The 13,218-nt window shown below is 45.6% G+C and overlaps 1 protein-coding gene across 1 annotated transcript in view; it reads right to left on the bottom strand.

The window, feature by feature from the left end:
- Window positions 1–12,607, bottom strand: part of LOC138663319 (oocyte zinc finger protein XlCOF22-like) — a 60,965-nt gene extending 48,358 nt beyond the window's left edge. Inside the window, exons 1-2 of the mRNA XM_069749495.1 lie at window positions 10,435–12,607; window positions 10,033–10,225 (exon numbers count right to left, since the gene is read on the bottom strand). Of these exons, the coding sequence (XP_069605596.1) occupies window positions 10,033–10,098 (66 nt within the window). The 5' untranslated portion in view covers window positions 10,099–10,225; window positions 10,435–12,607. The remainder of the gene's footprint in view (window positions 1–10,032; window positions 10,226–10,434) is intronic.
- Window positions 12,608–13,218: the final 611 nt, after the last annotated feature.

The raw sequence follows: 13,218 nt of genomic DNA, 5'->3' as shown, positions 1-13,218 counted from the left end.
GCCTCTTTTTTGGGGAGTTCTTCCTGGCAGAGGGCCTCGGACAGGTCGCTCATGCCCAAGTTTTTGCACTTGAGCTTGATCTTTCATGATGGACTCAAGGCGATGGGAGACAGACTGGATCGTGGCTTAAACCATATGAATACACTTATCCAGGATGTCACCAGAAGCCTTGACCAAGTGAAAGCCGACCTCCAGAGGCCAGCACATCATTTTTTCAATCAAATTGAACTGGGAATGTCGGAACACCTTACTCCTGATCTCCAGCTTAGTGTCATGCAGGCCTGCAATGCTGCTTACGTGCAGGCTATGCAGCAGAGTCGGTATTTTCAGCAGCCAGTGGTGGCATTTCCACCTGTGCCAACACTGTCACGCTTGACCTCAATGATGAATTCTGCTACATACCACTGCACGGCCACCACCATTCTAAGCACTGCCGAACACCACTACAGTGCCACCACCATGCCAACTGCTGCTCCTGCTTGGACATCCTCCACTGCCACCACCATGCAGCATCTGCAACCGGATCAGGACAGGTCGGCCACCATCACCAGGTCCCAGCTGCAGCAGCACCCAGACCCTGGCATGCTTTTCACCACCAGCATGCAGCAGCAGCACCCGGACCCTGGAATGGCTTTCACCACCACCAGGATGTAGCAGCATCACCCGGACCCTGCCATGGCCTTCCCCACCACCACCATGCAGCAGCAGCTGGACCCTGGCATGGCCTTCCCCACCACCACCACCATGCAGCAGCAGCACACGGACCATGACAGGTTGGCCACCATGATCGGGGCGCAAGAAATGAGACCACCGAGGCTCCCCAGACTGCAGCGCTGATCCCAAAAAGGGAAAAAAGAAAAAGATGCAGACTATCGCTATCCCTCCCTCCCCCTCACCTCCCAATTTGTCTGGGTTTGTCTCGCCTTCAAGTGTGTCTCTGCCTTCCCATGCCTCTAGCACCATCCCTTAACTCCCTGACCCACTAGTTTAATTGCCCTTCTCCTGCAACCCCTGCATAGTCTTCAGTCAGCCTCACAGTTACACACACCCCAGTTCCGTCACTCTACCCCAAGCCGGCGCAGTTAATTTTTTTTTGTTTAAATAAATGTTAATAGTTTTTTATCCCGAATACTGTTTGGTTATTTGTGTATTTTGCCGCCAGCAACACACACCGTGCGCCGAATGAACACACTGCACCATACACTTTGATTTTTTGCCACCTCATAGCTCCAGGAGTTAAGTAGAACACTGCAGCTTTGTGTGTTTGGTATGGAGCTATGAGTTGTCAAAAACAAATATAACTTGTATTTTCTCCATAATCTCTTCAGTCTGCTTAATCTATGTGACGCAGACTGAAGGGACAATGGCAGTAATACAAAGCAGATCTATACTCAACAGGTCATGTGTCAAATAGTGAGTTCATGATGCACAAAACTCTGCGTCTTGAACTCATTATTTATGACACATGACCTGGTGAGTAGAGAACTGCCTTGTATAACCTCAATTTTCTCTTCAGTCTACATAATCTATTTCACACAAACTGAAGAGATGATGGAGAAAATACAAGGCATATCTATACTCACCTGGACAGGTGTCAGAAATAGTGAATTTATGAGGCTGGGTTTTGTGCATCATGAAGTCATTATTTCTCACACATGAACTGGTGAGTATAGATCTGCTTTGTATTATACCTCAATTGTCTCTTCAGTCTGCGTCCAATAGATAATGCAGAAGAGATTCAGGATGTAATGACGTCAACTACCTTACCACAAACAACATAAGTGGTTTTTAGAGGAAAGCCATAGGAGACTCAGTACAGGTATCAAAACACATTGTTTATTAACAAAAAATATTAGTAACATTTAAAACATACCTGGTACAGACCCACACCCAACAGCACATTTTACACAATATTATGTTGCCATGGCACACGTCCGATGTCAGAAACAAAATAGGCAGCAAATTGGTCCCGCATGTGGGCAACTTCAACAGTTGACCGCAGCGGCTGATGTTGGTAATCTGGCAATGGGTTTGCAACTGGTTCATCCAGTTCAATATTGTGTCACTCCTTAGCCATTATGTAATTGTGGAGAACCACACAGGCTTTGACAACCTCATCGACTGTCTCCATTTTTAGATTAATGGCTGTCCCAAGGATACGCCATTTTGAGACAAGAATCCCAAAGGTACACTCAACTGTTCTTCGGCCCTGGTCAGTCTGTAGTTATACATCCTTTTAGTGTGGTTTAAGTCCCGACTGGAATATGGCTTCAGTAGGTTTTCACACATCTGAAAGGCCTCATCCTGAACCATAACAAATAGCATCTGTGGGCCTTGAGTGTTGGGGAGAAGTTGTGGCAGGGGAAAGTCATAGTTACTCACCGATAACGGTGTTTCTCGGAGCCCATGACAGCGGAGAGAGGGGATCCGCCCTTCAGGGACCGGAAACCTACAGATAAAAGGGCGGTACCTCTCCCTCACATCAGTTAGCTCTGTAAATTCTACAGAGTTCAATATTAGTCCTAGGAGGGACTGAAGGGTTTCTGGATGAAGCCTGAATTTTTTGAAGTTCACAATCCAACCTAAAGCCTGTAAAGATGAAATGGTATTAGTCAAGCTTTCTTCACATTGTGATGCTGAATTTCCAATTATTAGGAAGTCATCTAGGTAAGGCACTATTAGCGTATCCTGATGACGCAGATAAGCGATCACCTCGAGCATGACTTTTGTGAAAACCCGAGAAGCCATGGAAAGGCCAAATGGCATAGCTGTAAATTGGAAGTGACGGATCCGGCCTTGCAAGTTGACCGCTGGTGTTCTGTATAGATGGGAAGATGGTAGTACGCATCCTTCAAATCTAGACCCGTCATGAAACATCTAGGAAACAAGAGTTTAATAGTAGACCTTATTGACTCCATCTTAAAAAGGTGTGATCATGCAAAAAGGAATTCAATCTTTTTAGGTTTATTATAGCACGAAAAGAACCATCCGGTTTGGGAACCAGAAATAAAAGGGGAATAAAATCCACTTCCTTCCTGATTCTTTGGTACTTCTATAAGAACATTCTTAGCCAAAAGACTTAGAATTTCTAACTGAAGCGCTTCTTGCTGTTCCGGCGCTCTCAGTGATGTTACAATAAAAGTATCCTGTGGTAGATTGGAGAAATCTAATTTTAGTCCAGATTTTTCTAGGCAAAAGGACCCACTGGTTTGAAGTTGTGTGTTACCATTGTTGGTGAAAAAAATTCAGTCTTCCACCTACTGGGATTTCTTTACTGATGGTATCTACCACGTCTAGATATTTTGGGGTTACTAAATAAGGCACCTTTCTGTTTTGTTTCCTTCATTTCCCAATGATCTCTTTGCGGCTCATACAGCCTCCTCCTGTTAAATGGCCGTCTCCTAAACGCTCTCCTATAAGGAAAAAGAAACTGTTTAGGAAAGCCCCTCCTTCTTTCTCCTGCTTTATGGAGTATGTCATCAAGAACCTTTCCAAACAGGAACTCACCCTGGCATAGGATTGTACATAGTCTAGATTTAGACTGTGCATCCCCCTTCCATCCTTTCAGCCAGAGGGCTCGTCGAGCTGCGTTAACTAGGCCCGCTGATCTCGCTGCCAGACGCAGAGAATCCACTGAAGCGTCGGCTAAGAATGCCGCAGCACTTCTAATTAATGGAACTGCCTGTAGAATTTTTTCTCGTCACCTTGCCTTTTACCTGTTGCTCCAGCTGGTCTATCCAAACTAATAGTGACCTAGCTGTGCATGTACCCGATATGGCAGGTTTAAAGGCTCCCGTGTTCATCTCCCAAGACCTTTTAAGGAGGGCTTCAGTCTTATGGGCTAGTGGGTCTAGTAAAATTCCTGCATCTTCCACAGGGAGAGATGATTGTTTTGATGTGGGTGCTACCGCCGCATCCACCTTTGGATCACACTGCTAATTCCTCATCACTGAAAGGGTAACGCCTTTTGGAAGAAGATGGGAGAAACCCTTTCCCTTGTTTGTCCCATTCTTTTTTTATAAGGTCTTTAATAGCAGAAATGACTGGAAAAGCGCGCCGTTTTTTCTGGCCTAGCCCCGCAAACATGATATCCTGTACTGATCTGACCTCCTTAGTGTCTGGACAACCCAGAATGTTTTTAACGGTTTTTATACAATGGTCTATGCTATCGACTGGAAAGCATGCTCCGCCCTCATCCTCAGAAGAACTAGAAGGTGATCTTGAGGCACTGGAAGATAGGATTAAGCCCCCTTCAGACTCTGAACTGGAGACTGGGGAAAGGCTTTTGCTTCCTTGTTTTTTTAGGCTTTTCGATCCCAGGGACTGGATCTCCTGCCTAATTATGGCTCTTATATTAGTGGTCGTAACCGCAGCTTCTTCCTGTAGGGTCTGATTTATGCAGCTTGGACACAACCTCTTAGGATATGAATCAGGCAAGGGTTGTATACATAGGGCACACTCTTTATGCTTTGATTTACTGGTTTTCTTAGCCCAAGGGTATGTGCACACGATGCGGATTTTGCTGCGGATCCGCGTTTCCGCAGCTGCGGGTCCGCAGCAGTTTCCCATGAGTTTACAGTTCAATGTAAACCTATGGGAAACCAAAAACGCTGTGCACATGCTGCGGCAAAAAATGCGCGGAAACGCAGCGTTTTACATTCCGCAGCATGTCACTTCTTTCTGCGGATTCCACAGCAGTTTTACAGCTGCCCCTATGGAAAACCGCAGTTGTGAAACCGCAGTAAAACCGCGGTAAATCCGCGATAAATCTGCAGCAAAAACGCAGCGTTTTTGCCCTGCAGATTTATCAAATCTGCTGCAGAAAAATCCGCAGTGGCCAAGAATACGTGTGCACATACCCTAAGGGAGAGGACAGAGAAAGAAGGAATCAGCTTATAGGTAGAGGATTATATACACTCACCCAGTGAAACCATCATTATACCGGTTTTGGAGGTTGAGATGCTGAGTGGAGTCTGAGTAGAACTGCATCTCTACTCCTTCTTGCATGAGTGTCAGATCCTTCAATAGAGCGACCACTCTTTTTTGCTGTAGATTTTGAGCTCTTAGCGCTGCTGTCCTTGCCAGCGCTCTCCTGCTCCACCACTGGTGGATGCCCCTCATGTGCCGGAGACAACATTCTGAGCTATTTGCTCTGTGTCCCGGCCTCTCATTTGAATCGTGCGGCGTTCTCAGCGTGCCTCCTACCGGAAGTGCTCCAACCACTTCCGGTTCAGTGAGGCAGAGCGCACTTACCAGTGAGGCGCTGCCGCCGCTGCCTTCTGGCAGCGTTAAACCAGCTGATCCGCTCCACACGTGCTCCCTCCATAGGCCGGGCTTGCCGCCCGGAACCTGCCGGAAAAGTGACCAGATGAGGGGGGAGGCTGCATGCAGTGGCTCCCCTGCCGCTGCTACTGACGCCGCAGCCCCTGCTGTCCGCATGAAGACCACACAGGCGGGTGTACAGGTCAGGATATTTGGAGGTACTCCAACCACCTTCGTCCATGTAGGTATTCCAGGGATTTCCGATAGGAACAGTAAACAAACTGAGGGGAGGAGGACTGCCCTTTTTATCTCTGTAGGCTTCCTGTTCCTATGGGCGGGTCCCTCTCTCAAAGTGGGGGCTGTTGTGGCGAAGGGTAAAAATACAAATAATACATGGCAGACTAACGATAATTAAGACAGGCACTTGTTTAGAATTATTATGTACCTAAGGCTAGTTTCACATTTGCGTTAGAATCCGCAACGTTTAATCCGCATCTGCTGGAAAAAAACGCATATAAACGCACACATACGCGGCATTTTTTTAGACGCATGCGGTTAAAAAAACGCAGCGTTTTTCCCGCTTTTCCATGCGTATTTTTCTGCGTTTGCGTTTTTGGTGCGCATGGTGACAAATTTTACAGAAGAAAAATCTAGATAACCAGACACCGCCAATGTGACTACAGAGGGCGTGTGTTATGGCATATCTTTATATAGACCCTTGAACAGCTGAAATCTTCAGATTTTGCTCCTGTATCCTTTGTCATGATGGATCTTCGCATGGAGAGCTTTTATTTCAACCTGGATTTAAGCATCAAGCTGTTTCTTGCCTGTGCATTTGTTTGGGAGCAAGACAGAAATCGCGAAAGATGGAGAAAGAGACGTCGTAGGCATTTTTGGAGACACCCCATTATTGAACTACGTGAGAGACGTGGAGCCTATCACACGCTGTATGGCGAGCTTAATGCCAACCCGGACAAATTCCCGGAATATACAAGGATGTCGCAAGACTCTTTCCGAGATTTGCTTGCTCGTGTCCAAGGAGCCATATGGAGACAGGACACCCAGCTCCGTTGAGCGATTCCACCAGAGGAACGTCTGCTGGTTACATTAAGGTACGTAACAAATCTAAACAAATGGCAGTGCTAATTTTGGGTGTTCTGACATGTATGTTTTTGGTATTTTCCTTTATGTCTTTAGCAGAACAACACCATACATAGAATTGATTTTATTTTATTTTTTTTATTCCAGATTTCTGGCAACCGGAGAGAGTTTATCATCCCTCCACTTCCAATACCGGCTTGGAATTTCCACCCTGTCTGGAATGGTTGCAGACACCTGCCGGGCTTTGTTGAATATTCTCCGGGATGAGTTTATACCCCTACCCACCGCGGACATGTGGATGGCAATTGCTGAAAAATTCTGGAGTGTGTGTGATTTCCCCAACTGTTTGGGAGCGGTTGATGGAAAGCACATCCGCATTATAAAACCAGCCAGAACAGGATAGGAGTACTTCAACTATAAAAAATATTTTTCTGTTGTGCTCATGGCAATAGCAGATGCGGACTGTCGCTTCATTGCCGTGGACATTGGAGCTTTTGGCCGTGGCAACGATTCCCAGACTTTCAAGAACTCTGATACGGGGCGCCATGTGTATGGCTAAAATTTTAATTTTCCACGGCCATGACCTCTCCCCAACACTCAAGGTCCACCGATGCCATTCATTATGGTTGGTGGATGAGGCCTTTCAGATGTGTGAAAACCTACTGAAGCCATATTCCAGTCGGGACTTGAACCACACTAAAAGGATCTTTAACTACAGACTGACCAGGGTCCGAAGAACAGTTGAGTGTACCTTCGGGATTCTAGTCTCAAAATAGCGCATTCTTGCATCAGCCATTAATCTAAAAATAGAGATAGTCGACGAGTTGGTCAAAGCCTGTGTGGTTCTGCACAATTACATAATGGCTAAGGAGCGGCCCAACATTGAACTGGATGAACCAGTTGCACACCCATTGCCTGATTACCAGCATCACCCACTGCGGTCAACTGCTGAAGTTGGCCACATGCGGGACCAATTTGCTGCCTTTTTTTAAACAGATATTGGACGTGTGTCATGGCAGGATAATGTTGTGTAAATGTCCTGTTGGGATTTTATCTGTACCAGTTATTTTCTTAAATGTTACTAATATTTCTCGTTGAAAAACTTTATGTTTTGGTATTTTGACCGTGTCTCCTATGTATTTCCTCTACAAACCAAAGCTGTCCTCACACTAGCAGTATTTCGTCAGTATTTAATATCAGTATTTGTAAGCCAAAACCAGGATTGGGTGCTAAATGCTGAGGTGCTAAATATGTTAATATTATACTTTTCCTCTAATTGTTCCACTCCTTGTTTTGGCTTACAAATACTGACCACATACTGCTAGTGTGACGGCAGCCATGTTGTTTTAGTGGTAAGGTTGTTGACGTCATTGCGTCCTGATTCTGATCTGCAGTATCTATTGGACGCAGACTGAAGAGACGTTGGCTGTAATACAACTCAGATCGATACTCATCAAGTCAGGTGTCAGAAATAATGAATTCATGATGCACATATAACAGCCTTATGAATTCAATATTTCTGACACATGTCCAGGTGAGCATAGATATGCCTTGTATGACCGCCATCGTCCCTTCACTTTGTGTGAAATAGATTAAGTACACAGAAGAGAAAATGAAGGTTATACAAGGCAGTTCTCTACTCACCAGGTCAGGTGTCGTAACTAATACCTGACCTGTTGAGTATACATCTGCATTGTATTGCCACCATTTTCTCTTCAGTCTGCAACACTAGCAGAACTAAGAGATATGGAGAAAATACAAGTCTTAATTTTTTGGCCAACCTCATATCTATACTAAAGACACAGAAAGCTGCAGTTTTTTACTTGCTAAGTACAGGAGCTATGATGTGGCCAAAAAATTAGGTTGTGCGGCGAACGGTGTGTATTGCCAGCGGCGAAAGACACAATTAAACCACACATAATTGGGGGCAAAAAACAATATTATTTATTTTCTTAGAAACCAAACTTTTTAATTAACTGACTGCGCCTGCTTGGGGTAGAGTGATGGAAATGGGGGGGTGTGAAGCTGTGAGGCCTGGCTACGTGTGGACGACGCAGGGGTGGCAGGAGAAGGGGCAATTAAACTAGTGGGGTCTGGTAGTTCAGGGATAGGGCTTGACACATGAGAAGCCTGAGATGCACTGGAAGGGTGAGACAAACCTGACATTACAGACACACTGGGAGGTGAGGGGGGAGGAATACTGATTGTATGCTGTTTTTTTTATTTTTTCTCGCTTTGTGGGATCACTGGGTTCTGGGAAGCCTCGTGGGCTCATATGTCGTGGCATGGTTGTGGTGGGGGACCTGTCAGGGTCCGGCTGCACTTTGCTCGTAGAGCGTGCAGCCATGCCAGAGTCCATAGTGCTCGTAAAGCGTCCAGCCATGCCAGTGTCCATAGTGCTCGTAGAGTGGAAGGCCATGCCTGGGTCCATAGTGCTCGTAGAGCGGAAGGCCATGCCTGGGTCCTGCTGCATCGTGGTGGAGCGGAAGGCCATGCCAGGGTCCTGCTGCTGCATGGTGGTGGTGGAGCGGAAGGCCATGCCAGGGTCCTGCTGCTGCATGGTGGTGGCGGTACGAAAGGCCATGCCAGGGTCCTGCTGCTGCATCGTGGTGTCAGTGGAGGAGGTCCAAGCAGGAGCAGCGGTTGTCATGGTGGTGGGCTGTCCTACAGCACTCGGCATGGTGGTGGTGCTGTACTGGTGTCCGGCAGTGCTAGGAATAGAGGCGGCCGTGCAGTGGTATGCAGCAGAGGTCGGCATTGAAGTTAATCGTGAGTGAAGGCACAGGTGGCTATGCCGCCACTGTCTGCTGAAAATACCGACTCTGCTGCATAGCCTGCACGTAAGCAGCATTGCAGGCCTGCATGACACTATGCTGGAGATCAGGAGTAAGGTTTCCGACATGCCCTGTTCAACTTGGTTAAAAAAAAATATAAAAAAAAAAAAAAATGATGTGCTGGCCTCTGAAGGTCAGCTTTTACTTGGTCAAGGCTTTTGGTGACCTCCTGGATACGTGTATTCATGTGGCTAATGGCAATATCCACTCGGTTACCCAAAGCCTTGAGTCTATCATGAAAAACCAAGCTCAAGTACAAAAACTCGGGCATGAGGGACCTGTCTGATGCCCTCTGCCGCGAGGAGCCCTCCCCCCCCCCCAAAAAAAAGGGGCAGAGGCAAAGGTGGGAAAGGGGAACACCTGATGGACTAGCTTCCTGATCTCCAGTTAGTGTGGCAGGCCCACTTGCTGCAGCGCTGCTGGATGGCTGGGACGGATCCGTGGCTGTCTGATGAAGGACTGCTCCAGAACGTGGGCCAAGAGTGCTGCTCCATGTGCTGTGAAAAAAAAGGAAAAAAATAAATAATACCAAAAATTTTCCAATCGCCAACTCCTGTTGAATAGAAACATACAGATTATGGCAATACAACACAACCTAATGCACAGGAGAAATACTTACGTTCTCTGGGCAAGGACCTGTCTTAAAAATACCAGAATGCGATGGTATTTATACCATATTTGAAAAAACAAAACATAATGGTTAGACAATGTACTTTTGGCCGTGCTCACACAACTGTGTGTGATGAGAGAAATTCCTGAGAGTTTCTCTCATCACACACAGTTGTGTGAGCACGGTCAAGGTCTCTGCTGCTTCACACTGAATTGCAATACTTACAAAATGCATTTCGGACCCGAGTCGGGGCGTTGTCCCAGCCATCCCACATCGCTTTGGCCACCTCATTCCATAGGCGCCGGATCGTCACGTTGTCCGAGTGCTGTGGAACCCGGGTGTCCCACAACGGGACTCGCTCATGGACCAGGGAGATGAGGATATTGTTGTCAATGAGGTCCTCATCCCGTTCTAGAACCTAAAAAATAAATGAAGACATTAAACGTTGTATACATTAACATAAGGAAAAGAAAGAAAACAGAGGCTGAGAAATGGCATGAATAAGGAAAGTCAAGATAAAAAAAGGAGTCCAGAAGAAAATTGTAAAGAAAGAGTAAAGTAAAGAAAGGAAGATTCAAGAATACTAAAAAGGGAGGATACAGTAAACAGTCAGCCTTGTATACTTACACGCTGCCGCCTTGACACTCGACTGTGACCCCGCTGCTCCTGCCCAGCCTCTGCCGCAGCAGAAGTGCTCTAAAAAACATGAAAAAAAAAAATTGTCATATGTGTAGATGTGACAGTGAATACTTACCAATCTGAGGAGGTAAGTACTCACTTCACTGACATGTCCGGCTTCAGAAGGCCCAGGACGTTGCTCCTCATCAGAAGAAGACATTCTGATGCATGCAGAAAGAAATGGAAGAAATTAGGACATGTAGAGACAAAAAATAGAAAATAAAGGCATTGGCTAGGATATACTCACATTGTTCTGAGTGTAGATTCCTTCCTGTGTCTGCTCTGCTGCGTCTGGAAAGCTTCTCTGTTTGCTGCGTAGTGACCTACAACTGTCCACTCCCTCCCTTTATCACCTTGTATGTGGGGGTGGCTAATCAGTGTCTAGACATGTTTTTCATTGGTGCAACGCATGCGTTCACGAACGCAAGCAAACGCGTGTGCTTGCGGCCGCATGCGTTCACATAGACAGCAATGTGTTTATTTGGCGCATTTCTTCCGTTAACAACCGCATACGTTTCTAGTCAGCAAATTGACGCCTCTAAAATTACTACATGTAGCGTTTACCGCGCCAAACCGCAGACGACGAAACGATGCATGCGTCGTCAAACGCGGCAAAACGCAGTCAAACGCAGACACTTGTGTTCCTAATGTTAAATATAGGAATACACAACGCATGCGGATTATTGCAGAAGAAACGCTGCGGACACAACCGCAAATGTGAAACCGGCCTTAGGGTGACCAGGAGACGTTCCTCTGCAGGAATCGCTCTACGGAGCTGGGTGTCCTGTCTCCAGATGGCTCCTTGGACACGACCAAGTAAATCCTGAAAAGTCTTTTGAGACATCCTGGTATTTTCCGGGAATTTGTCCGGGTTGGCATTAAGCTTGCCATATAGCTTGTGGTAGGCTCCACAACTCTTCTGGAGTTCAATAATGGGGTGTCTCCAAAAACAGACACTGTAGTCCCATTGGTGGTGTCTGTTTATCTAGATTTTTCTCCTGTTAAGTTTTCCACCATGCGCACAGAAAATGCAAACGCATGCTAAACGCATGGAAAAGCATGTAAACGTTGTGGTTTTTTTTTACCGCATGTGTTACCTTATGCGTCTTAAAAATGCTGCTCTTTGCACGAGTTTGCATGCGGTTTATCGTGCATTTCAGGTTGCGGATTAAACGCTGTGGAATCTTCCGCAAATGTGAAACACAGACACTGCATACTAAGTACAGATCTCCTGTGTATAATGGCACTTATGGTGATATTAGTATTGTATTTTTTATTAATGATCAGTATTGTAGTACTCAGACACTATGTGGTGGTAATATGTTGTCCGGCCATGGTGTGGTGGTATTTTCTTCTTGTTTGTGCTGTTAGTTGGTCACTATGTGGTGGTAATATGTGGTTTGGTCATGGTGTGGTGGTCTTTGCTCCTTGTATGTGGTATTATAGGTCACTATATCGTGGTAATATGTGATCTGGACATGGTGTGGTAGTATTTGTCCCTTGTATGTGATATTATTTGTCATTTTAAAAATTGAAAAAAATAAAAATATACCAAAATTGTATTGGATAATTTAACAAATGATTAATAGGTTAGGGCCCAGCCAAAAGAGTCTACCTTGTCGTGGTGGTAACTTAAAAAATCTTTTGGCCAAAACAAAAGCTGCTGACTATATGTGTGATCTGGTGATGGGACCTGTTAATGTGTGATTGCTGAGAAGTGGAGTTTTTCCAGGAGAGAGCGGTGGGACTGTGGACAGTTTGAGGAATGGAGCCTGGGCGCAGTCTGAAGGGGCCCCCGAAAAGGTTTCCAGTATGGCGCCAACGTTATAATGTGTGTGGTGGGGGATGTCAGTACTTTGGGAATATTATACTGCGGGGGGGGGGGCATCATACATACTACATAAGGAGCATTACACTATGTGGGGGCAAAGAAAAGGGCCCTGTACTATGAAACAATTTGTTTGCTCCCTTCCATAGTTTGGTTGTATGCAGTGGCGTAACTAGAAAGTTATGGGCCCCGATGCGAACTTTCAAATGGGGCCCCCCCAACCATGCAAAAATATTTTCCACCCAAATTCAGATTTTCCCTATTCATTTCGCACACTATAGCTTTATTGCAAAGTTGTATAGTGTGACCTCTGTGGCGTAACTATCCGGTGCTCCATCCTGGTATATATCTGTCCCCCGTACTGCCATTGTTATGTAATTTATAAAAGAAAATAAACCATTATACTCATCAGGGGCTTACATAGAAGTCATGGGGATCCATATAAGAAGTATAATGCACCCCCATAGTACTCCTTATAATATAATGCACCCCCCTAGTCCTCTATATAATATACTGCAAAGTTCATAGTCATCCATATAGTATAATACACTCTCCATAGTCCTCCATATAGTACAATAGTATAATACACTCCCATAGTCCTCCATATAGTATTATACACTCCTCGTAGTCCTCCATATATTAAAATACACTCCTCATAGTGCTCCATATAGTGTAATACACTGCTCAGTCCTCCATATAGTAAACTACACTGCTCAGTCCTCCATATAGTATACTACACTGCTCATAGTGCTCCATATAGTATAATGCACCCCTCATAGTCCTCCATATAGTATAATACACTCCTCATAGTCCTCCATATATTAAAATATACTGCTCAGTCCTCCATATAGTATAATACACTCCTCATAGTGCTCCATATAGTGTAATGCACCGCCATCGTCATC

This window comes from Ranitomeya imitator, chromosome 2 (assembly GCF_032444005.1).
Source record: "Ranitomeya imitator isolate aRanImi1 chromosome 2, aRanImi1.pri, whole genome shotgun sequence".
In the NCBI taxonomy this organism is placed as follows: Eukaryota; Metazoa; Chordata; class Amphibia; order Anura; family Dendrobatidae; genus Ranitomeya; species Ranitomeya imitator.
This window is presented reverse-complemented; position numbering and strand designations above follow the sequence as displayed.